The sequence below is a fragment of the Scyliorhinus torazame genome, chromosome 19, assembly GCF_047496885.1.
Source record: "Scyliorhinus torazame isolate Kashiwa2021f chromosome 19, sScyTor2.1, whole genome shotgun sequence".
In the NCBI taxonomy this organism is placed as follows: Eukaryota; Metazoa; Chordata; class Chondrichthyes; order Carcharhiniformes; family Scyliorhinidae; genus Scyliorhinus; species Scyliorhinus torazame.
Window position 1 is genome coordinate 29,256,175 of NC_092725.1, and position 23,184 is coordinate 29,279,358.

General features: G+C 66.3%; 1 protein-coding gene across 1 annotated transcript in view; it reads right to left on the reverse strand.

Moving 5' to 3' along the window:
• The window catches only part of LOC140395883 (complement factor B-like), a 684,813-nt gene that overhangs the window by 303,573 nt on the left and 358,056 nt on the right, over positions 1 to 23,184 (reverse strand). Inside the window, exons 4-6 of the mRNA XM_072483954.1 lie at positions 19,807 to 19,887; positions 16,169 to 16,263; positions 15,934 to 16,054 (exon numbers count right to left, since the gene is read on the reverse strand). Of these exons, the coding sequence (XP_072340055.1) occupies positions 15,934 to 16,054; positions 16,169 to 16,263; positions 19,807 to 19,887 (297 nt within the window). The remainder of the gene's footprint in view (positions 1 to 15,933; positions 16,055 to 16,168; positions 16,264 to 19,806; positions 19,888 to 23,184) is intronic.

Consider the following 23,184-nt stretch of genomic DNA (forward strand, 5'->3'; position numbering starts at 1 on the left):
GGTCCTGCTCCCACCCGGCCCCGACACATCCTGTTCGGGGGTCCCGCTCGCACACCGGCCGCGAAACGGCCTGCTCGGGGGTCCCGCTCCCACCCGGCCCCGGGACGTCCTGCTCTGGAGTCCCGCTCCCACCCGGTCCCGAGACGTCCTGCTGGGGGGTCTCGCTCCCACCCGGCCCCGAGACGTCCTGCTCGGGGGTCTCGCACCCACCCGGCCTCGAGACGTCCTGCTCGGGGGTCTCACTCCCACCCGGCCCCGAGACGTCCTACTCGGGGGTCCCGCTCCCACCTTTCCCCGAGACGTCCCGCTTGGGGGGGGGGGTCCTGCTCCCACCCGGCCACAATACGTCTAGCTCTGGGGTTTCGCTCCCACCCGGCCCCGCGACGTCCTGTTCGGGGGTCCCGCTCGCACCTTTCCCCGAGACGGCCTGCTTGGGGGGGTCCTGCTCCACCCGGCCACAATATGTCTAGTTCGGGGGTACCACTCCCACCCGGCCCCTAGACGTCCTGTTCGGGGGTCCCGCTCCCCCCTGGCCCCGAGACGTCCTGCTCGGGGGTCCCGCTCGCACCCGGCCCCAAGGCGTTCTGCTCGGGGGTCCCGCTCCCACCTGGCCCCGAGACATCCTGTTCGGGGGTCCGCTCCCCCCTGGCCCCGAGACGTCCTGCTCGGGGGTCCCGCTCGCACCCGGCCCCAAGACGTCCTGCTTGGGGGGGGTCCTGCTCCCACTCGGCCCCGAGGCGTCCTGCTCGGGGGTCCCCGCTCCCACCCGGCCCCAAGACGTCCTGCTCGGGGGTCCCGCTCCCACCCGGCCCCAAGACGTCCTGCTCGGGTGTCTCGCTCCCACCCAGGCTGGAGGCGTCCTGCTCGGGGGTCCCGCTCCCACCCGGCCCCAAGACGTCCTGTTCGGGGGTCCCGCTCCCACCCGTCACGGAGACGTCCTGTTCGGGGGTCCCGCTCCCCCTGGCCCCAAGGCGTCCTGCTCGGGGGTCCCTCTCCCACCCGGCCCCGAGACGTCCTGCTCGGGGGTCCCGCTCCCACCCAGCCCCGAGACGTCCTGCTCGGGGGTCCCTCTCCCACCCAGCCCCGAGGCGTCCTGCTCGGGGGTCCCGCTCCACCCGGCCCCGAGACATCCTGCTCGGGGGTCCCGCTCCCACTCGGCCCCGAGACGTCCTGCTCGGGGGTCCCGCTCCCACTCGGCCCCGAGACGTCCTGTTCGGGGGTGCCGTTCCCCCCTGGCCCCGAGACGTCCTGCTCGGGGGTTCCCGCTCACACCCGGCCGCGAGACGTCCTGCTTGGGGGGGGTCCTGCTCACCCGGCCCCGACACGTCCTGTTCGGGGGGTCCCGCTCGCACCCGGCCCCGAGGCGTCCTGCTCGGGGGACCCGCTCCCACCCGGCCCCGAGACGTCCTGCTCGGGGGTCCCGCTCCCACCCGGCCCCGAGGCGTCCTGCTCGGGGGACCCGCTCCCACCCGGCCCCGAGACGTCCTGCTCGAGGGTCCCGCTCCCACCCGGCCCCGACACGTCCTGTTCGGGGGTCCCGCTCGCACCCGGCCGCGAAACGGCCTGCTCGGGGGTCCCGCTCCCACCCGGCCCCGAGACGTTCTGCTCGGGGGTACCGCTCCCACCCGGCCCTCGAGACGTCCTGTTCGGGGGTCCCGCTCTCCCCTGGCCCCGAGACGTCCTGCTCGGGGGTCCTGCTCGCACCCGGCCCCAAGGCGTCCTGCTCGGGGGTCCCGCTCCCACCCGGCCCCGAGGCATCCTGTTTGGGGGTCCCGCTCCCCCCTGGCCCCGAGACGTCCTGCTCGGGGGTCCCGCTCGCACCCGGCCCCAAGACGTCCTGCTTGGGGGGGGGTCCTGCTCCCACCCGGCCCCGAGGCATCCTGCTCGGGGGTCCCGCTCCCACCCGGCCCCAAGACGTCCTGCTCGGGGGTCCCGCTCCCACCCGGCCCCAAGACGTCCTGCTCGGGTGTCGCGCTCCCACCCGGCCCCGAGGCATCCTGCTCGGGGGTCCCGCTCCCACCCGGCCCCAAGACGTCCTGCTCGGGGGTCCCGCTCCCACCCGGCCCCAAGACGTCCTGCTCGGGGGTCCCGCTCCCACCCGGCCCCAAGACGTCCTGCTCGGGTGTCGCGCTCCCACCTGGCCCAGAGACGTCCTGCTCGGGGGGTCCCGCTCCCACCCGGCCCCGAGACGTCCTGCTCGGGGGTACCGCTCCCACCCGGCCCCGAGGCATCCTGTTCGGGGGTCCCGCTCCCCCCTGGCCCCGAGACGTCCTGCTCGGGGGTCCCGCTCGCACCCGGCCCCAAGACGTCCTGCTCGGGGGTCCCGCTCGCACCCGGCCCCAAGACGTCCTGCTCGGGGGTCCCGCTCCCACCCGGCCCCAAGACGTCCTGCTCGGGCGTCTCCTCCCACCCGGCCGCGAGCCGTCCTGCTCGGGGGTCCCGCTCCCACCCGGCCCCGACGCGTCCTGTTCGGGGGTCCCGCTCGCACCCGGCCGCGAGACGTCCTGCTCGGGGGTCCCGCTCCCACCCGGCCGCGAGACGTCCTGCTCGGGGGTCCCGCTCCCACCCGGCCCCAAGACGTCCTGCTCGGGGGTCCCGCTCCCACCCGGCCCCGAAACGACCTGCTCGGGTGTCTCGCTCCCACCCGGCCCCGAGGCATCCTGTTCGGGGGTCCCGCTCCCTCCTGGCCCTGAGACGTCCTGCTCGGGTGTCCCGCTCCCCCCTGGCCCCGAGACGTCCAGCTCGGGGGTCCCGCTCCCACCCGACCCCGAGGCATCCTGTTCGGGGGTCCTGCTCCCACCCGGCCCCGAAACGTCCTGCTCGGGGGTCTCGCTCCCACCCGGCCCCGAAACGTCCTGCTCGGGTGCCTCGCTCCCACCCGACCCCTAGACGTCCTGCTCGGGGGTCCCGCTCCCACCCGGCCCCGAGGCATCCTGTTCGGGGGTCCTGCTCCCACCCGGCCGCAAGACGTCCTGCACGGGGGTCCCGCTCCCACCCATCCCGAGACATCCTGCACGGGGGTCCCGCTCCCTCCCAGCCGCGAGGCGTCCTGCTTGGGGAGGGTCCCGCTCCCACCCGGCCCCGAGCCGTCCTGCTCGGGGGTCCCGCTCCCTCCCAGCCGCGAGACGTCCTGCACGGGGGTCCCGCTCCCACCCGGTCCCGAGACATCCTGCTCGGGTGTCCCGATCGCAACTTTCCCCGAGACGTTCTGCTAGGGGGGGGGGGGTCACGATCCCACCCGGCCCCGAGATGTCCTGCTCGGGGGTCCCGCTACCACGAGGCCCAGAGGTGTCCTGCTCGGGAGTCCCGCTCGCACCCGGCCACGAGACGTCCTGCTCGGGGGTCCCGCTCCCAACCGGCCACGAGACGTCCTGCTCGGGGATCTCGCACCCACCCCCGGCCCCGAGATGTCCTGCTCGGGGATCTCGCACCCACCCCCGGCCCCGAGATGTCCTGCTCGGGGGTCTCGCTCCCACCCCCGGCCCCGAGATGTCCTGCTCGGGGATCTCGCACCCACCCCCGGCCCCGAGATGTCCTGCTCGGGGGTCTCGCTCCCACCCCCGGCCCCGAGATGTCCTGCTCGGGGATCTCGCACCCACCCCCGGCCCCGAGACGTCCTGCTCGGGGATCTCGCACCCACCCGGCACCGAGTCGTCCTGCTCTGGGGTCCCGCTCCCCCCCGGCCCCGAGACGTCCTGCTCGGGGGTCTTGCACCCACCCCCGGCCCCGAGATGTCCTGCTCGGGGATCTCGCACCCACCCGGCACCGAGTCGTCCTGCTCTGGGGTCCCGCTCCCCCCCGGCCCCGAGACGTCCTGCTCGGGGTTCCCGCTCCCCCACGGCCCCGAGGCGTCCTGCCTGGGGAACCCGCTCCCTCCTGGCCCCTCGACGTCCTGCTCGGGGGTCTCGCTCCCACCCGGCCCCAAGACGTCTTGCTCGGGGGTCTCGCTCCCACCCGGCCCCGAGACGTCCTGCTCGGGGGCCCCGCTCCCACCCAGCCCCGAGACGTCCTGCTCGGGGGTCTCGTTCCCACCCGGCCCCGGACGTCCTGCTCGGGGGTCCCGCTCCCAACCGGCCCCAAGACGTCCTGCTCGGTGGTCTCGCTTGCACCCGGTCCCAAGACATCCTGCTACGGGGTCCCGCTCCCACCCGACCCCGAGACGTCCTGCTCGGGGGTCTCGCACCCACCCCCGGCCCCGAGATGTCCTGCTCGGGGATCTCGCACCCACCCGGCCCCGAGTCGTCCTGCTCTGGGGTCCCGCTCCCACCCGGCCCCGAGACGTCCTGCTCGGGGGTCCCGCTCCCCCGGCCCCGAGACGTCCTGCTCTGGGGTCCCGCTCCCACCCGACCCCGAGACGTCCTGCTCGGGGGTCCCGCTCCCCCCCGGCCCCGAGATGTCCTGCTCGGGGATCTCGCACCCACCCGGCCCCGAGTCGTCCTGCTCTGGGGTCCCGCTCCCCCACGGCCCCGAGGCGTCCTGCCTGGGGAACCCGCTCCCTCCTGGCCCCTCGACGTCCTGCTCGGGGGTCCCACTCCCACCCGGCCCCGAGACGTCCTGCTCGGGGGTCCCACTCCCACCCGGCCCCAAGACGTCCTGCTCGGGGGTCTCGCTCCCACCCGGCCCCGAGACGTCCTGCTCGGGGGTCTCGCTCCCACCCGGCCCCGAGACGTCCTGCTCGGGGGTCCCACTCCCACCCGGCCCCCGGACGTCCTGCTCGGGGGTCTCGCTCCCACCCGGCCCCGAGACGTCCTGCTCGGGGGTCTCGCTCCCACCCGGCCTCGAGGCGTCCTGCTCGAGTTCCAGCACCCACCCGGCCATGGGACGTCCTGCTCAGGGGTCCCGCTCCCACCCGGCCCCGAGACGTCCTGCTGGGGGGTCCTGCTCCCACTCGGTCCCGAGATGTCCTGCTCGGGGGTCCTGCTCCCACCCGGCCCCGAGACGTCCTGCTCGGGGGTCCCGCTCGCACCTTTCCCCGAGACGTCCCGCTTGGGGGGGGGTCCTGCTCCCACCCGGCCACAATACGTCTAGCTCTGGGGTTTCGCTCCCACCCGGCCCCGCGACGTCCTGTTCGGGGGTCCCGCTCGCAACTTTCCCCGAGACGTTCTGCTTGGGGGGGGGGGGGTCCCGCGACCACACGGCCCAGAGACGTCCTGTTCGGGATTCTCGCTCCCCCTCGGCCCCGTGACGTCCTGCTCGGTGGTCGCGCTCACCCCCGGCCCCGTGATGTCCTGCTCGGGGGTCACGCTCCCACCCGGCCCCGACGCGTCCTGTTCGGGGGTCCCGCTCCCCCCCGGAACCGAGACGTCCTGCTCGGGCGTCTCCTCCCACCCGGCCCCGAGGCGTCCTGCTCGGGGGTCTCCCCCCACCCGGCCCGAGGCGTCCTGCTCGGGGGTCCCGCTCACACCCGGCCCCGAGACGTCCTGCTCGGGGGTCCCGCTCCCACCCGGCCCCGAGACGTCCTTCTCGGGTATCTCGCTCCCACCCGGCCCCGAGACGTCCTGCTCGGGGGTCCCGCTCGCACCAGGCCGCGAGATGTTCTTCTCGGGGGTCCCGCTCCCACCCGGCCCCGAGACGTCCTGCTCGGGGGTCCCGCTCCCACCTGGCCCTGAGACGTCCTGCTCGGGGGTCCCGCCCGCACCCGGCCCCGAGACGTCCTGCTCGGGGGTCCCGCTCGCACCCGGCCCCGAGGCGTCCTGCTCGGGGGTCTCGCTTCCACCCGGCCCCGAGACGTCCTGCTCGGGTATCTCGCTCCCACCCGGCCCCGAGACGTCCTGCTCGGGGGTCCCGCTCCCACCCGGCCCCGAGGCATCCTGTTCGGTTGTCACGCTCCCCCCTGGCACCAATCCCTCCAGCTCGGGGGTCCCGCTCCCACCCGGCCCCGAGACATCCTGCTCGGGGGTCCCGCTCCCACTCGGCCCCGAGACATCCTGCTCGGTGGTCCCGCTCCCACCCGGCCCCGAGGCGTCCTGTTCGGGGGTCCCGCTCCCCCCTGGCCCCGAGACGTCCTGCTCGGGGGTCCCGCTCCCCCCTGGCCCCGAGTCGTCCTGCTCGGGGGTCACGCCCGCACCCGGCCCCGAGGCGTCCTGCTCGGGGGTCTCGCTCGCACCCGGCCGCGAGACGTCCTGCTCGGGGGTCCCTCTCCCACCCGGCCCCGAGAAGTCCTGCTCGCGGGTCCCGCTCCCACCTGGCACCGAGACGTCCTGCTCGGGGGTCCCGCTCCCCCCTGGCACCGAGACGTCCTGCTCGGGGGTCCCGCTCGCACCCGGCCCAGAGGCATCCTGTTCGGGGGTCCCGCTCCCCCCTGGCACCGAGACGTCCTGCTCGGGGGTCCCGCTCCCACTCGGCCCCGAGACATCCTGCTCGGTGGTCCCGCTCCCACCCGGCCCCGAGGCGTCCTGTTCGGGGGTCCCGCTCCCCCCTGGCCCCGAGACGTCCTGCTCGGGGGTCCCGCTCCCCCCTGGCCCCGAGTCGTCCTGCTCGGGGGTCACGCCCGCACCCGGCCCCGAGGCGTCCTGCTCGGGGGTCTCGCTCGCACCCGGCCGCGAGACGACCTGCTTGGGGGGGGTCCTGCTCCACCCGGCCCCGAGGCATCCTGCTCGGGGGTCCCGCTCCCACCCGGCCCCAAGACGTCCTGCTCGGGGGTCGCGCTCCCCCCTGGCCCCGAGACGCCCTGCTCGGGGGTCCCGCTCGCACCCGGCCGCGAGACGTCCTGCTTGGGGAGGGTCCTGCTCCACCCGGCCCCGACACGTCCTGTTCGGGGGTCCCGCTCCCACCCGTCCCGAGACATCCTGCACGGGGGTCCCGCTCCCACCCGGCCCCGAGGCGTCCTGCTCGGGGGAACCGCTCCCACCCGGCCCCGAGACGTCCTGCTCGAGGGTCCTGCTCCCACCCGGCCCCGACACATCCTGTTCGGGGGTCCCGCTCGCACCCGGCCGCGAAACGGCCTGCTCGGGGGTCCCGCTCCCACCCGGCCCCGAGACGTCCTGCTCGGGGGTACCGCTCCCACCCGGCCCTCGAGACGTCCTGTTCGGGGGTCCCGCTTCTAGCCCCGAGACGTCCTGCTGGGGGTACCGCTCCCACCCGGCCCTCGAGACGTCCTGTTCGGGGGTCCCGCTTCTAGCCCCGAGACGTCCTGTTCGGGGGTCCCGCTCCCACCTGGCCCCGAGACGTCCTGCTCGAGGGTCCTGCTCCCACCCGGCCCCGACACATCCTGTTCGGGGGTCCCGCTCGCACCCGGCCGCGAAACGGCCTGCTCGGGGGTCCCGCTCCCACCCGGCCCCGGGACGTCCTGCTCTGGAGTCCCGCTCCCACCCGGTCCCGAGACGTCCTGCTGGGGGGTCTCGCTCCCACCCGGCCCCGAGACGTCCTGCTCGGGGGTCTCGCACCCACCCGGCCTCGAGACGTCCTGCTCGGGGGTCTCACTCCCACCCGGCCCCGAGACGTCCTACTCGGGGGTCCCGCTCCCACCTTTCCCCGAGACGTCCCGCTTGGGGGGGGGGGTCCTGCTCCCACCCGGCCACAATACGTCTAGCTCTGGGGTTTCGCTCCCACCCGGCCCCGCGACGTCCTGTTCGGGGGTCCCGCTCGCACCTTTCCCCGAGACGGCCTGCTTGGGGGGGGTCCTGCTCCCACCCGGCCACAATATGTCTAGTTCGGGGGTACCACTCCCACCCGGCCCCTAGACGTCCTGTTCGGGGGTCCCGCTCCCCCCTGGCCCCGAGACGTCCTGCTCGGGGGTCCCGCTCGCACCCGGCCCCAAGGCGTTCTGCTCGGGGGTCCCGCTCCCACCTGGCCCCGAGACATCCTGTTCGGGGGTCCCGCTCCCCCCTGGCCCCGAGACGTCCTGCTCGGGGGTCCCGCTCGCACCCGGCCCCAAGACGTCCTGCTTGGGGGGGGTCCTGCTCCCACTCGGCCCCGAGGCGTCCTGCTCGGGGGTCCCGCTCCCACCCGGCCCCAAGACGTCCTGCTCGGGGGTCCCGCTCCCACCCGGCCCCAAGACGTCCTGCTCGGGTGTCTCGCTCCCACCCAGGCTGGAGGCGTCCTGCTCGGGGGTCCCGCTCCCACCCGGCCCCAAGACGTCCTGTTCGGGGGTCCCGCTCCCACCCGTCACGGAGACGTCCTGTTCGGGGGTCCCGCTCCCCCTGGCCCCAAGGCGTCCTGCTCGGGGGTCCCTCTCCCACCCGGCCCCGAGACGTCCTGCTCGGGGGTCCCGCTCCCACCCAGCCCCGAGACGTCCTGCTCGGGGGTCCCTCTCCCACCCAGCCCCGAGGCGTCCTGCTCGGGGGTCCCGCTCCCACCCGGCCCCGAGACATCCTGCTCGGGGGTCCCGCTCCCACTCGGCCCCGAGACGTCCTGCTCGGGGGTCCCGCTCCCACTCGGCCCCGAGACGTCCTGTTCGGGGGTGCCGTTCCCCCCTGGCCCCGAGACGTCCTGCTCGGGGGTCCCGCTCACACCCGGCCGCGAGACGTCCTGCTTGGGGGGGGTCCTGCTCTACCCGGCCCCGAGGCATTCTGCTCGGGGGTCCCGCTCCCACCAGGCCCCAAGACGTCCTGCTCAGGGGTCCCGCTCCCACCCGGCCCCGAGGCATCCTGTTCGGGGGTGCCGCTCCCCCCTGGCCCCGAGACGTCCTGCTCGGGGGTCCCGCTCGCACCCGGCCGCGAGACGTCCTGCTTGGGGGGGGTCCTGCTCCACCCGGCCCCGACACGTCCTGTTCGGGGGTCCCGCTCGCACCCGGCCCCGAGGCGTCCTGCTCGGGGGACCCGCTCCCACCCGGCCCCGAGACGTCCTGCTCGGGGGTCCCGCTCCCACCCGGCCCCGAGGCGTCCTGCTCGGGGGACCCGCTCCCACCCGGCCCCGAGACGTCCTGCTCGAGGGTCCCGCTCCCACCCGGCCCCGACACGTCCTGTTCGGGGGTCCCGCTCGCACCCGGCCGCGAAACGGCCTGCTCGGGGGTCCCGCTCCCACCCGGCCCCGAGACGTCCTGCTCGGGGGTACCGCTCCCACCCGGCCCTCGAGACGTCCTGTTCGGGGGTCCCGCTCTCCCCTGGCCCCGAGACGTCCTGCTCGGGGGTCCTGCTCGCACCCGGCCCCAAGGCGTCCTGCTCGGGGGTCCCGCTCCCACCCGGCCCCGAGGCATCCTGTTTGGGGGTCCCGCTCCCCCCTGGCCCCGAGACGTCCTGCTCGGGGGTCCCGCTCGCACCCGGCCCCAAGACGTCCTGCTTGGGGGGGGGTCCTGCTCCCACCCGGCCCCGAGGCATCCTGCTCGGGGGTCCCGCTCCCACCCGGCCCCAAGACGTCCTGCTCGGGGGTCCCGCTCCCACCCGGCCCCAAGACGTCCTGCTCGGGTGTCGCGCTCCCACCCGGCCCCGAGGCATCCTGCTCGGGGGTCCCGCTCCCACCCGGCCCCAAGACGTCCTGCTCGGGGGTCCCGCTCCCACCCGGCCCCAAGACGTCCTGCTCGGGGGTCCCGCTCCCACCCGGCCCCAAGACGTCCTGCTCGGGGGTCGCGCTCCCACCTGGCCCAGAGACGTCCTGCTCGGGGGGTCCCGCTCCCACCCGGCCCCGAGACGTCCTGCTCGGGGGTACCGCTCCCACCCGGCCCCGAGGCATCCTGTTCGGGGGTCCCGCTCCCCCCTGGCCCCGAGACGTCCTGCTCGGGGGTCCCGCTCGCACCCGGCCCCAAGACGTCCTGCTCGGGGGTCCCGCTCGCACCCGGCCCCAAGACGTCCTGCTCGGGGGTCCCGCTCCCACCCGGTCCCGAGGCGTCCTGCTCTGGGGTCCCGCTCCCACCCGGCCCCAAGACGTCCTGCTCGGGCGTCTCCTCCCACCCGGCCGCGAGCCGTCCTGCTCGGGGGTCCCGCTCCCACCCGGCCCCGACGCGTCCTGTTCGGGGGTCCCGCTCGCACCCGGCCGCGAGACGTCCTGCTCGGGGGTCCCGCTCCCACCCGGCCGCGAGACGTCCTGCTCGGGGGTCCCGCTCCCACCCGGCCCCAAGACGTCCTGCTCGGGGGTCCCGCTCCCACCCGGCCCCGAAACGACCTGCTCGGGTGTCTCGCTCCCACCCGGCCCCGAGGCATCCTGTTCGGGGGTCCCGCTCCCTCCTGGCCCCGAGACGTCCTGCTCGGGGGTCCCGCTCCCACCCAGCCCAAAGACGTCCAGCTCGGGGGTCCCGCTCCCTCCTGGCCCCGAGACGTCCTGCTCGGGGGTCCCGCTCCCACCCGGCCCCAAGACGTCCTCCTCGATGGTCTCGCTCCCCCCACGGAACCGAGACGTCCAGCTCGGGCGTCTCCTCCCACCCGGCCCTGAGACGTCCTGCTCGGGGGTCCCGCTCGCACCCGGCCCCGAGGCTTCCTGCTCGGGGGTCTCGCTCCCACCCGGCCCCGAAACGTCCTGCTCGGGTGCCTCGCTCCCACCCGACCCCGAGGCATCCTGTTCGGGGGTCCTGCTCTCACCCGGCCCCGAGAGGTCCTGTTCGGGGGTCCTGCTCCCACCCGGCCGCAAGACGTCCTGCTTGGGGGAGAACCCGCTCCCACCCGGCCCCGAGCCGTCCTGCTCGGGGGTCCCGCTCCCTCCCAGCCGCGAGGCGTCCTGCTTGGGGAGGGTCCCGCTCCCACCTGGCCGCGAGACGTCCTGCACGGGGGTCCCGCTCCCACCCATCCCGAGACATCCTGCACGGGGGTCCCGCTCCCACCCGGCCCCGAGACGTCCTGCTCGAGGGTCCCGCTCCCACCCGGCCCCGACACGTCCTGTTCGGGGGTACCGCTCCCACCCGGCCCTCGAGACGTCCTGTTCGGGGGTCCCGCTCTCCCCTGGCCCCGAGACGTCCCGCTCGGGGGTCCCGCTCGCACCCGGCCCCAAGACGTCCTGCTTGGGGGGGGGGTCCTGCTCCCACTCGGCCCCGAGGCGTCCTGCTCGGGGGTCCCGCTCCCACCCGGCCCCGAGACGTCCTGCTCGGGCGTCTCCTCCCACCCGGCCGCGAGCCGTCCTGCTCGGGGGTCCCGCTCCCACCCGACCCCGAGACGTCCTGCTCGGGGGTCCCGCTCGCACCCGGCCCCGAGGCCTCCTGCTCGGAGGTCTCGCTCCCACCCGGCCCCGAAACGACATGCTCGGGTGTCTCGCTCCCACCTGGCCATGAGGCATCCTGTTCGGGGGTCCCGCTCCCCCCTGGCCCCGAGACGTCCAGCTCGGGAGTCCCGCTCCCACCCGGCCCTGAGACGTCCTGCTCGGGTGTCCCGCTCCCCCCTGGCCCCGAGACGTCCTGCTCGGGGGTCCCGCTCGCACCCGGCCCCAAGACGTCCTGCTCGGGCGTTTCCTCCCACCCGGCCCCGACACGTCCTGTTCGGGGGTCCCGCTCGCACCCGGCCGCGAGACGTCCTGCTCGGGGGTCCTGCTCCCACCCGTCCCCGAGACGTCCTGCTCGGGGGTCTCGCTCCCACCCGGCCCCAAGACGTCCTGCTCGGGCGTTTCCTCCCACCCGGCCCCGACACGTCCTGTTCGGGGGTCCCGCTCGCACCCGGCCGCGAGACGTCCTGCTCGGGGGTCCTGCTCCCCCCCTGGCCCCGAGACGTCCTGCTCGGGGGTCCCGCTCGCACCCGGCCCCAAGACGTCCTGCTTGGGGGGGTACTGCTCCCACCCGGCCCCGAGGCGTCCTGCTCGGGGGTCCCGCTCCCACCCGGCCCCAAGACTTCCTGCTCGGGGGTCTCGCTCCCCCCACGGAACCGAGACGTCCTGCTCGGGCGTCTCCTCCCACCCGGCCGCGAGCCGTCCTGCTCGGGGGTCCCGCTCGCACCCGGCCCCGAGACGTCCTGCTCGGGGGTCCCGCTCGCACCCGGCCCCGAGGCCTCCTGCTCGGAGGTCTCGCTCCCACCCGGCCCCGAAACGACATGCTCGGGTGTCTCGCTCCCACCTGGCCATGAGGCATCCTGTTCGGGGGTCCCGCTCCCCCCTGGCCCCGAGACGTCCAGCTCGGGAGTCCCGCTCCCACCCAGCCCTGAGATGTCCTGCTCGGGTGTCCCGCTCCCCCCTGGCCCCGAGACGTCCTGCTCGGGGGTCCCGCTCGCACCCGGCCCCAAGACGTCCTGCTCGGGTGTCTCGCTCCCACCCAGCCCCGAGGCGTCCTCCTCGGGGTTCTCGCTCCCCCCACGGAACCGAGGCGTCCTGCTCGGGCGTCTCCTCCCACCCGGCCGCGAGCCGTCCTGCTCGGGCGTCTCCTCCCACCCGGCCCTGAGACGTCCTGCTCGGGGGTCCCGCTCCCACCCGGCCCCGAGGCTTCCTGCTCGGGGGTCTCGCTCCCACCCGGCCCCGAAACGTCCTGCTCGGGTGCCTCACTCCCACCCGGCCCCTAGACGTCCTGTTCGGGGGTCCCGCTCCCCCCTGGCCCCGAGACGTCCTGCTCGGGGGTCCCGCTCCCACCCGGCCCCGAGGCATCCTGTTCGGGGGTCCTGCTCCCACCCGGCCCCGAGAGGTCCTGTTCGGGGGTCCTGCTCCCACCCGGCCGCAAGACGTCCTGCTTGGGGAGGGTCCCGCTCCCACCTGGCCCCATGACGTCCTGCTCGGGGGTCCCGCTCGCACCCGGCCGCGAGACGTCCTGCTCGGGGGTACCACTCCCACCCGGCCCCGAGACGTCCTGCACGGGGGTCCCGCTCACACCCGGCCCCGAGGCGTCCTGCTCGGGGGTCCCGCTCCCACCCGGCCCCGAGCCGTCCTGCTCGGGGGTCTCGCTCCCACCCGGCCCCGAGGATTCCTGCTCGGGGGTCCCGCTCGCACCGCCGTCCCCAAGGCGTCCTGCTCGGGGGGTCTCGCTCGGACCCGGCCCCTCAATGGGAGGCCTCGAAACCCCCAGAGGCCTCGAATCCCCCCGGAGATCTCGAATCCCCCCGGAGACCTCGAATCCCCCCCTGGAGACCTTGAATCCCACCCGGAGAGCTTGAATCCCCCCCGGTGACCTCGAATCCCCCCGGAGACCTCGAATCCCACCCGGAGACCTCGAATCCCCCCCCGGAGAGCTCGAATCCCCCCCGGAGACCTCGAATCCCCCCGGAGACCTCGAATCCCCCCCGGAGACCTCGAATCCCCCCCGGAGACCTCGAATCCCCCCGGAGACCTCGAATCCCACCCGGAGACGTCGAATCCCCCCCAGAGACTTCAAATCCCCCCCCGAGAGATCGAATCCCACCCGGAGTGCTCGAATCCCCCCGGAGACCTCGAATCCCCCCGGAGACCTCGAATCCCCCCCGGAGACCTCGAATCCCCCCCGGAGACCTCAAATCCCCCCCGGAGACCTCGAATCCCCCCCGGAGACCTCGAATCCCCCCCGGAGACCTCGAATCCCCCCCGGAGACCTCGAATCCCCTCCGGAGACTTCAAATCCCCCCCGGAGACCTCGAATCCCCCCGGAGACCTCAAATCCCCCCCGGAGACCTCGAATCCCCCCCGGAGACCACGAATCCCCCCCGGAGACCACGAATCCCCCCCGGAGACCTCAAATCCCCCCGGAGACGTCGAATCCCCCCCGGAGACCTCAAATCCCCTCCGGAGACTTCAAATCCCCCCCGGAGACCACGAATCCCCCCCAGAGAGCTCGAATCCCCCCCGGAGACCTCGAATCCCCCCCGGAGACCTCGAATCCCACCCGGAGACCTCGAATCCCACCCGGAGACCTCGAATCATCCCCCCCGGAGACCTCGAATCCCCCCGGAGACCTCGAATCCCCCCCGGGGACCTCAAATCCCCCCCGGAGACCTCGAATCCCCCCGGAGACCTTGAATCCCCCCGGAGACCTCGAATCCCCCCCGGAGACCTCAAATCCCCCCCCCGGAGACCTCGAATGCCCCCCGGAGACCTCGAATCCCCCCCGGAGACTTCAAATCCCCCCGGAGAGCTCGAATCCCCCCCGGAGACCTCGAATCCCCCCCGGAGACCTCAAATCCAACCCGGAGACTTCAAATCCCCCCGGAGAGCTCGAATCCCCCCCGGAGACCTCGAATCCCCCCGGAGACCTCAAATCCCCCCCGGAGACCTCGAATCCCACCCGGAGACCTCGAATCCCCCCCGGAGACCTCGAATCCCACCCGGAGACCTCGAATCCCACCCGGAGACCTCGAATCCCCCCCAGAGACCTCGAATCCCCACGGAGACCCCGAATCCCCCCCGGAGACCTCGAATCCCACCCGGAGACCTCGAATCCCCCCCAGAGACCTCGAATCCCCACGGAGACCCCGAATCCCCCCCGGAGACCTCGAATCCCACCCGGAGACCTCGAATCCCCCCTCTAATACATCCTCCGAGCCAAGCAGGAGAAAGCCTGGCGCCGGAAGGAGTAGATGTGCCTTCAGGCCGAGAGGGAGCGGCGCTACCTCAGAACGAACCTAGTAGTTGGAGGTGGGGGAGGAGGAGCTCGGTAGGGAGGTAAGGCGGGACATTGGACACCGCCACGCAGGTCCGGCCCACCGCGAGCCCCTTTTCAAAGGCTCTCTCGGCCCTTGGGAAGAACACGAATTTCCCGCACATTCGAGAGGCGGCCATAATGGCCGACGACCCCGGCCCTCGCGCGAACGCACGCCTCTGTGGTGACGGTGGGGTGAGCGCAGCACTTCACGCCCAGATTTCAGGGTCAGCCACCAGAAAGGTGTTTGGCTTGCGGTGTTAGCGGAGGCCGAAGAGGCCACCAGCCCCGCAGGGGTGGCTCTGTTCGGCCCCGCCACTGGCGTAGGTGGAATGGCCCCTCAGGGCAAGTGCCTCGCCCACCCCAGTGTGGGCCTTGTCGTGTTTGTGGGAATACAGATAGGGGTGGGGGCTTGGGGAGGAGCGAAGTGGAATGGTTTTCTCTGTCCCAAAAATGTAGACAGAGGAACGAGGAAAGGGACACAGCGAGCGAAGGAGGGTATCGCCACAGGCAGACTCAGTGAGAGGGATACGGAGAGAGGGGGATGGAGAGAGGGGGGCAGAGAGAGGGGGACGGAAAGAGGGAGAAAGAGAGAGGAAGACTGAGCGAAGCAGATGGAGACGGAGACAGAGAGAGACAGAGCGAGAACAAAGAACAAAGAAAAGTGCAGCACAGGAACAGGCCCTTCGGCCCTCCAAGCCCGTGCCGACCATGCTGCCCGACTAAACTACAATCTTCTACACTTCCTGGGTCCGTATCCCTCTATTGCCATCCTATTCTTGTATTTGTCAAGATGCCCCTTAAATGTCCCTATCGTCCCTGCTTCCACCATCTCCTCCGGTAGCGAGTTCCAGGCACCCACTACTCTCTGTGTAAAAAACTTGCCTCGTACATCTACTCTAAACCTTGCCCCTCTCACCTTAAACCTATGCCCCCTAGTAATTGACCCCTCTACCCCGGGGAAAAGCCTCTGACTATCCACTCTGTCTATGCCCCTCATAATTTTGTAGACCTCTATCAGGTCGCCCCTCAACCTCCTTTGTTCCAGTGAGAACAAACCGAGTTTATTCAACCGCTCCTCATAGCTAAGAGAGGGAGAAGGAGAGAGGGAGACGGAGAGAAGGAAACAGAGAGACGGAGACAGCGAGGGAGTGACAGGGAGAGAGAGAGACAGAGAGGGAGAGACAGAGAGAGAGAGAGAGACAGGAATGGAGAGAGGGATGGAGAGAGAGAGGCAGAGAACGAGAGACAGATAAAGGGACAGTGAAAGAGAGATTGAGAGACTGAAAGACAATGAGAGAGAATGGGAGAGAGAAACCAAGAGAGAGGCATAGGAAGTGAGAGCTGACAGAGAGTGACAGAGACAGAGTGACAGAGAAAGACACTAACAGAGAGACAGCCAGAGAGAGACACACACTCAGTGCAAGAGAGACTGAGCGAGAGAGAGACAAATAAAGAGAGAGTGACAGGGAGAGAGAGAAACGGAGCCAGAGAGAGAGAAACGGAGACAGTGAGAGACAGGGAGATAGTGATGATATTATAATTCATACTCATGTAGTTTAACTTCTGGAATTGTTCTTCGATGGGACTATTTGACAGGCTTGGTTTGAAAAGGACTTTGGAGGCGAAAAGCAGCACAAAATATTTCATCCTTCCTGATATCATATCGGTCTGTGAAGGCAGACGAGAGAGACTGGGATCAGCGAGATGGCTCTCTTCAAATCTCCAAACGCTCTGATCGATATGTTGACTCTCACAGTCACTGGGTTGAAGGTGCAATCTTACCATTTTACTGAACGTTTCAATAAACATTTGGTTCTTCTGAAAATTCTCCGTGCCCACACTGCCTGAAGCATCGACCACAAAGTATAGGTGGGTACCTGGGCACAAAGACAAAAGCAGACAATGAAAGAGGGGGTCTCTCCGTCAGGGACCCCTTTTAAAGAGGGAGTCTCTACGTCAGTTACCCCTGTTAAAGAGGGAGTCTCTCCGTCAGGGACCCCTGTTAAAGAGGGAGTCTCTCCGTCAGGGACCCCTGTTAAAGAGGGAGTCTCTACGTCAGGGACCCTGTTAAAGAGGGAGTCTCTCCGTCAGGGACCCCTTTTAAAGAGGGAGTCTCTCCGTCAGGGACCCTGTTAAAGAGGGAGTCTCTCTGTCAGGGACCCCCTGTTAAAGAGGGAGTCTCTCCGTCAGGGACCCCTGTTAAAGAGGGAGTCTCTACGTCAGTTACCCCTGTTAAAGAGGGAGTCTCTCCGTCAGGGACCCCTGTTAAAGAGGGAGTCTCTCCGTCAGGGACCCCTGTTAAAGAGGGAGTCTCTACGTCAGGGACCCTGTTAAAGAGGGAGTCTCTCCGTCAGGGACCCCTTTTAAAGAGGGAGTCTCTCCGTCAGGGACCCTGTTAAAGAGGGAGTCTCTCTGTCAGGGACCCCTGTTAAAGAGGGAGTCTCTCTGTCAGGGACCCCTGTTAAAGAGGGAGTCTCTCCGTCAGGGACCTCTGTTAAAGAGGGGGTCTCTCCGTCAGGGACCTCTGTTAAAGAGGGAGTCTCTCCGTCAGGGACCCCTGTTAAAGAGGGAGTCTCTACGTCAGGGACCCTGTTAAAGAGGGAGTCTCTCCGTCAGGGACCCCTTTTAAAGAGGGAGTCTCTCCGTCAGGGACCCTGTTAAAGAGGGAGTCTCTCTGTCAGGGACCCCCTGTTAAAGAGGGAGTCTCTCCGTCAGGGACCCCTGTTAAAGAGGGGGTCTCTCCGTCAGGGACCCCTGTTAAAGAGGGAGTCTCTCCGTCAGGGACCCCTGTTAAAGAGGGAGTCTCTCCGTCAGGGACCCCTGTTAAAGAGGGAGTCTCTCCGTCAGGGACCCCTGTTAAAGAGGGAGTCTCTCCGTCAGGGACCCCTGTTAAAGAGGGAGTCTCTCCGTCAGGGACCCCTGTTAAAGAGGAAGTCTCTCCGTCAGGGACCCCTGTTAAAGAGGGAGTCTCTACGTCAGTTACCCCTGTTAAAGAGGGAGTCTCTACGTCAGGGACCCTGTTAAAGAGGGAGTCTCTCCGTCAGGGACCCCTTTTAAAGAGGGAGTCTCTCCGTCAGGGACCCTGTTAAAGAGGGAGTCTCTCTGTCAGGGACCCCCTGTTAAAGAGGGAGTCTCTCCGTCAGGGACCCCTATTAAAGAGGGAGTCTCTACGTCAGTTACCCCTGTTAAAGAGGGAGTCTCTCCGTCAGGGACCCCTGTTAAAGAGGGAGTCTCTCCGTCAGGGACCCCTGTTAAAGAGGGAGTCTCTACGTCAGGGACCCTGTTAAAGAGGGAGTCTCTCCGTCAGGGACCCATTTTAAAGAGGAAGTCTCTCCGTCAGGGACACCTGTTAAAGAGGGAGTCTCTACGTCAGTTACCCCTGTTAAAGAGGGAGTCTCTACGTCAGGGACCCTGTTAAAGAGGGAGTCTCTCCGTCAGGGACCCCTTTTAAAGAGGGAGTCTCTCCGTCAGGGACCCTGTTAAAGAGGGAGTCTCTCTGTCAGGGACCCCTGTTAAAGAGGGAGTCTCTCTGTCAGGGACCCCTGTTAAAGAGGGAGTCTCTCCGTCAGGGACCTCTGTTAAAGAGGGGGTCTCTCCGTCAGGGACCTCTGTTAAAGAGGGAGTCACTCCGTCAGGGACCCCTGTTAAAGAGGGAGTCTCTCCGTCAGGGACCCCTGTTAAAGAGGGGGTCTCTCCGTCAGGGACCACTGTTAAAGAGGGGGTCTCTCCGTCAGGGACCACTGTTAAAGAGGGAGTCTCTCTGTCAGAGACCCCTGTTAAAGAGGGAGTCTCTCCGTCAGGGACCTCTGTTAAAGAGGGAGTCTCTCCGTCAGGGACCTCTGTTAAAGAGGGGGTCTCTCCGTCAGGGACCTCTGTTAAAGAGGGAGTCTCTCCGTCAGGGACCCCTGTTAAAGAGGGAGTCTCTCCGTCAGGGACCCCTGTTAAAGAGGGGGTCTCTCCGTCAGGGACCACTGTTAAAGAGGGGGTCTCTCCGTCAGGGACCACTGTTAAAGAGGGAGTCTCTCTGTCAGAGACCCCTGTTAAAGAGGGAGTCTCTCCGTCAGGGACCCCTGTTAAAGAGGGAGTCTCTCCGTCAGGGACCCCTGTTATAGAGGGATTCTCTCAGTCAGGGACCCCTGTTAAAGAGGGAGTCTCTTCGTCAGGGACCCCTGTTAAAGAGGGAGTCTCTCCGTCAGGGACCCCTTTTAAAGAGGGAGTCTCTACGTCAGGGACCCCTGTTAAAGAGGGAGTCTCTCCCTCAGGGACCCCTGTTAAAGAGGGAGTCTCTCCATCAGGGACCCCTGTTAAAGAGGGAGTCTCTACGTCAGTTACCCCTGTTAAAGAGGGAGTCTCTCTGTCAGGGACCCCTGTTAAAGAGGGAGTCTCTCTGTCAGGGACCCCTGTTAAAGAGGGAGTCTCTCCGTCAGGGACCCCTGTTAAAGAGGGAGTCTCTACGTCAGTTACCCCTGTTAAAGAGGGAGTTTCTCCGTCAGGGACCCCTGTTAAAGAGGGAGTCTCTCTGTCAGGGACCCCTGTTAAAGAGGGAGTCTCCCCGTCAGGGACCCTGTTAAAGAGGGAGTCTCTCCGTCAGGGACCCCTGTTAAAGAGGGAGTCTCTCCGTCAGGGACCCCTGATAAAGAGGGAGTCTCTCCGTCAGGGACTCCTGTTGAAGAGGGAGTCTCTCCATCAGGGACCCTGTTAAAGAGGGAGTCTCTCCGTCAGGGACCCCTGTTAAAGAGGGAGTCTCTCCATCAGGGACCCCTGTTAAAGACGGAGTCTCTCCGTCAGGGACCCCTGTTAAAGAGGGAGTCTCTCTGTCAGGGACTCCTGTTAAAGAGGGAGTCTCTCCGTCAGGGACCCCTGTTAAAGAGGGAGTCTCTCCGTCAGGGACCCCTGTTAAAGAGGGAGTCTCTCCGCCAGGGACACCATTGAAACGAGGGTGTCACGATACAGGAATGAACGTGTGGCAGAGGTTGGGGGAGGACAGGTTTCTTTTTGTTTTCATTAGAAAGATGGAGGTTGAGGGGTGACCTGATAGAGGTCTACAAGATTATGAGGGGCATGGATAGAGTGGATGGGCAGGCACTCTGTCCCAGAGTGGAGGGGTCAGTCACCAGGGGGCATAGGTTTAAGGCCCGTGGGGCAAGGTTTAGAGGAGATGTGAAAGGTCGGTGTTTTACACCGAGGGTGGTGAGTGCCTGGAATGCGTTGCCAGGGGAGGTTGTGGAAACAGATACATTATCGGCATTCAAAAGGCATCTTGACAAATACATGGACAGGATGGGTATCGAGGGATACGGCACAAGGGAGTGCTGAGGGTTTTGGCCCAGGATGGTAACATGACGGGTACAGGCTTGGAGGGCCCAAGGGCCTGTTCGTGTGCTGCATTGTTCTTTGACAGTCATTATCGACGGACTTACCTTGCCTGGCGTGTTCGAGAATCTCCTCCGATAGGGTCAGACTCTCAGCCACCATCCTGGGCTCATCGTAGGAGAAGGGAACTACAAGAAGCAAAGACAAACTCCATAACACAATGATAAAGGAAAGGACACTGGACAGATGGTGAAATGGGCTGACCAGAGGCAGATACAGTTATACACTGGGAAGAGTGATGTGATAGAGTTTGATCGGGGGGAGGGGGGGAGGAGGGGGGGCCGTGCGGAGGTGAACTAAACCAAACGGGACAATTTGACAGAGGCGTGTGAGAGGAGAGATGTGGGGGTGGAGCTAAACAAATTATTTGAGGTCACAGAGCAGCTGAGGATCAGTTTCTAAAAATGGATGGACCCACATTAATGGGCAGATTAATTAAAAAGGAAAGAGATTTTACTCTGAAACACTTCATAAAATCCTGATGGCTTCTAACCTGAGTATTGTGTCTAAATCCAGACCTTCACACTTTCAAAATCGTGTTGAGCACCTCACTGTACCTGTTCTGGGAGTGTTTGATGGGGACAGTGTACAGGGAGCTTTACTCTGTATCTAACCCCGTGCTGTACCTGTCCTGGGAGTGTTTGATGGGGACAGTGCAGAGGGAGCTTTACTCTGTATCTAACCCCGTGCTGTACCTGTCCTGGGGGTGTTTGATGGGGACAATGCAGAGGGAGCTTTACTCTGTATCTAACCCCATGCTGTACCTGTCCCGGGAGTGTTTGTTGGGGACAGTGTAGAGGGAGCTTTACTCTGTATCTAACCCCGTGCTGTTCCAGTCTGTCATGATATCCACATTAGCACATCATGGTGCATTCACACACACATAGTGAAGGACAGGTAGTTGGACCAACCACCACACACACAACATCGCAGCCAATCACCAGTGAGAGCACAAGCACTATAAAACAGGGAACACCACAGTTCCTGCTCATTCTACCAGGAGATAGCTCAGAGCACAGAGCTCACAGCGTGCCACTCAGACATGCACCATGTGCTGAGTGCCTCACCAAGATAGTGCAAGGGCTGGGTCCACAGGTTAGCTGGTGAAGCACGAACATCAGTTGTTACTGTTTAAGACAATAAAATAGAGTTGTACCATCTACAGCCGTGTTGGATCATTTGTGCATCGGAACACCTAACACGACACAATACTTGGAGCATTTGATGGGGACAGTGTAGAGGGAGCTTTACTCTGTATCTAACCCCGTGCTGTACATGTCCTGGGGGTGTTTGATGGGAACAATGCAGAGGGAGCTTTACTCTGTATCTAACCCGTGCTGTACCTGTCCTGGGAGCGTTTGATGGGGACAGTGTAGAGGGAGCTTTACTCTGTATCTAATGCCGTGCTGTACCTGTCCTGGGAGTGTTTGATGGGGACAGTGTCGAGAGAGCTTTACTCTGTATCTAACCCCGTGCTGTACCTGTCCTGGGAGTGTTTGATGGGGACAGTGTAGAGGGAGCTTTACTCTGTACCTAACCCCATGCTGTACCTGTCCTGGGAGTGTTTGATGGGGACAGTGTAGAGGGAGCTTTACTCTGTATCTAACCCCGTGCTGGACCTGTCCTGGGAGTGCTTGATGGGGACAGTGTAGAGGGAGCTTTACTCTGTATCTAACCCCGTGCTGGACCTGTCCTGGGACTGTTTGATGGGGACAGTGCAGAGGGAGCTTAACTCTGTATCTAACCCCGTGCTATACCTGTCCTGGGAGTGTTTGATGGGGACAATGTCGAGGGAGCTTTACTCTGTATCTAACCCCGTGCTGTACATGTCCTGGGGGTGTTTGTTGGGAACAATGCAGAGGGAGCTTTACTCTGTATCTAACCCCGTGCTTCACCTGTCCTGGGAGTGTTTGATGGGGACAGTATAGAGGGAGCTTTACTCTGTATCAATCCCCATGCTGTACCTGTCTTGGGAGTGTTTGATGGGGACAGTGTAGAGGGAGCTTTACTCTGTATCTAACCCCGTGATGTACCTGTCCTGGGAGTGTTTGATGGGGACAGAGTAGAGGGAGCTTTACTCTGTATCTAATCCCGTTATGTACCTGTCCTGGGAGTGTTTGATGGAGACAGTGTAGAGTGAGCTTTACTCTGTACCTAACCCCGTGCTGTACCTGTCCGGGGAGTGTTTGATGGGGACAGTGTAGAGGGAGCTTTACTCTGTACCTAACCCCGTGCTGTACCTGTCCTGGGAGTGTTTGATGGGGACAGTGTTGAGAGAGCTTTACTCTGTATCTAACCCCGTGCTGTACCTGTGCTGGGAGTGTTTGATGGAGACAGTGTAGAGGGAGCTTTACTCTGTATCTAACCCTGTGCTGTACCTGTCCTGGGACTGTTTGATGGGGACAGTGCAGAGGGAGCTTTACTCTGTATCTAACCCCGTGCTGTACCTGTCCTGGGAGTGTTTGATGGGGACAGTGTAGAGGGAGCTTTACTCTGTATCTAACCCCGTGCTGGACCTGTCCTGGGACTGTTTGATGGGGACAGTGCAGAGGGAGCTTAACTCTGTATCTAACCCCGTTATGTACCTGTCCTGGGAGTGTTTGATGGAGACAGTGTAGAGGGAGCTTTACTCTGTACCTAACCCCGTGCTGTACCTGTCCGGGGAGTGTTTGATGGGGACAGTGTAGAGGGAGCTTTACTCTGTACCTAACCCCGTGCTGTACCTGTCCTGGGACTGTGATGAGGACATTGTAGAGGGAGCTTTATTCTCTATCTAACCCCGTGCTGTACCTGTGCTGGGAGTGTTTGATGGAGACAGTGTAGAGGGAGCTTTACTCTGTATCTAACCCTGTGCTGTACCTGTCCTGGGACTGTTTGATGGGGACAGTGCAGAGGGAGCTTTACTCTGTATCTAACCCCGTGCTGTACCTGTCCTGGGAGTGTTTGATGGGGACAGTGTAGAGGGAGCTTTACTCTGTATCTAACTCCGTGCTGGACCTGTCCTGGGAGTGCTTGATGGGGACAGTGTAGAGGGAGCTTTACTCTGTATCTAACCCCGTGCTGGACCTGTCCTGGGACTGTTTGATGGGGACAGTGCAGAGGGAGCTTAACTCTGTATCTAACCCCGTGCTATACCTGTCCTGGGAGTGTTTGATGGGGACAGTGTCGAGGGAGCTTTACTCTGTATCTAACCCCGTGCTGTCCCTGTCCTGGGAGTGTTTGATGGGGACAGTGTAGAGGGAGCTTTACTCTGTATCTAACCCCGTGCTGTACCTGTCCTGGGAGTGTTTGATGGGGACATTGTCGAGGGAGCTTTACTCTGTATCTAACCCCGTGCTGTACCTGTCCTGGGAGTGTTTGATGGGGACATTGTCGAGGGAGCTTTACTCTGTATCTAACCCCGTGCTGTACCTGTCCTGGGAGTG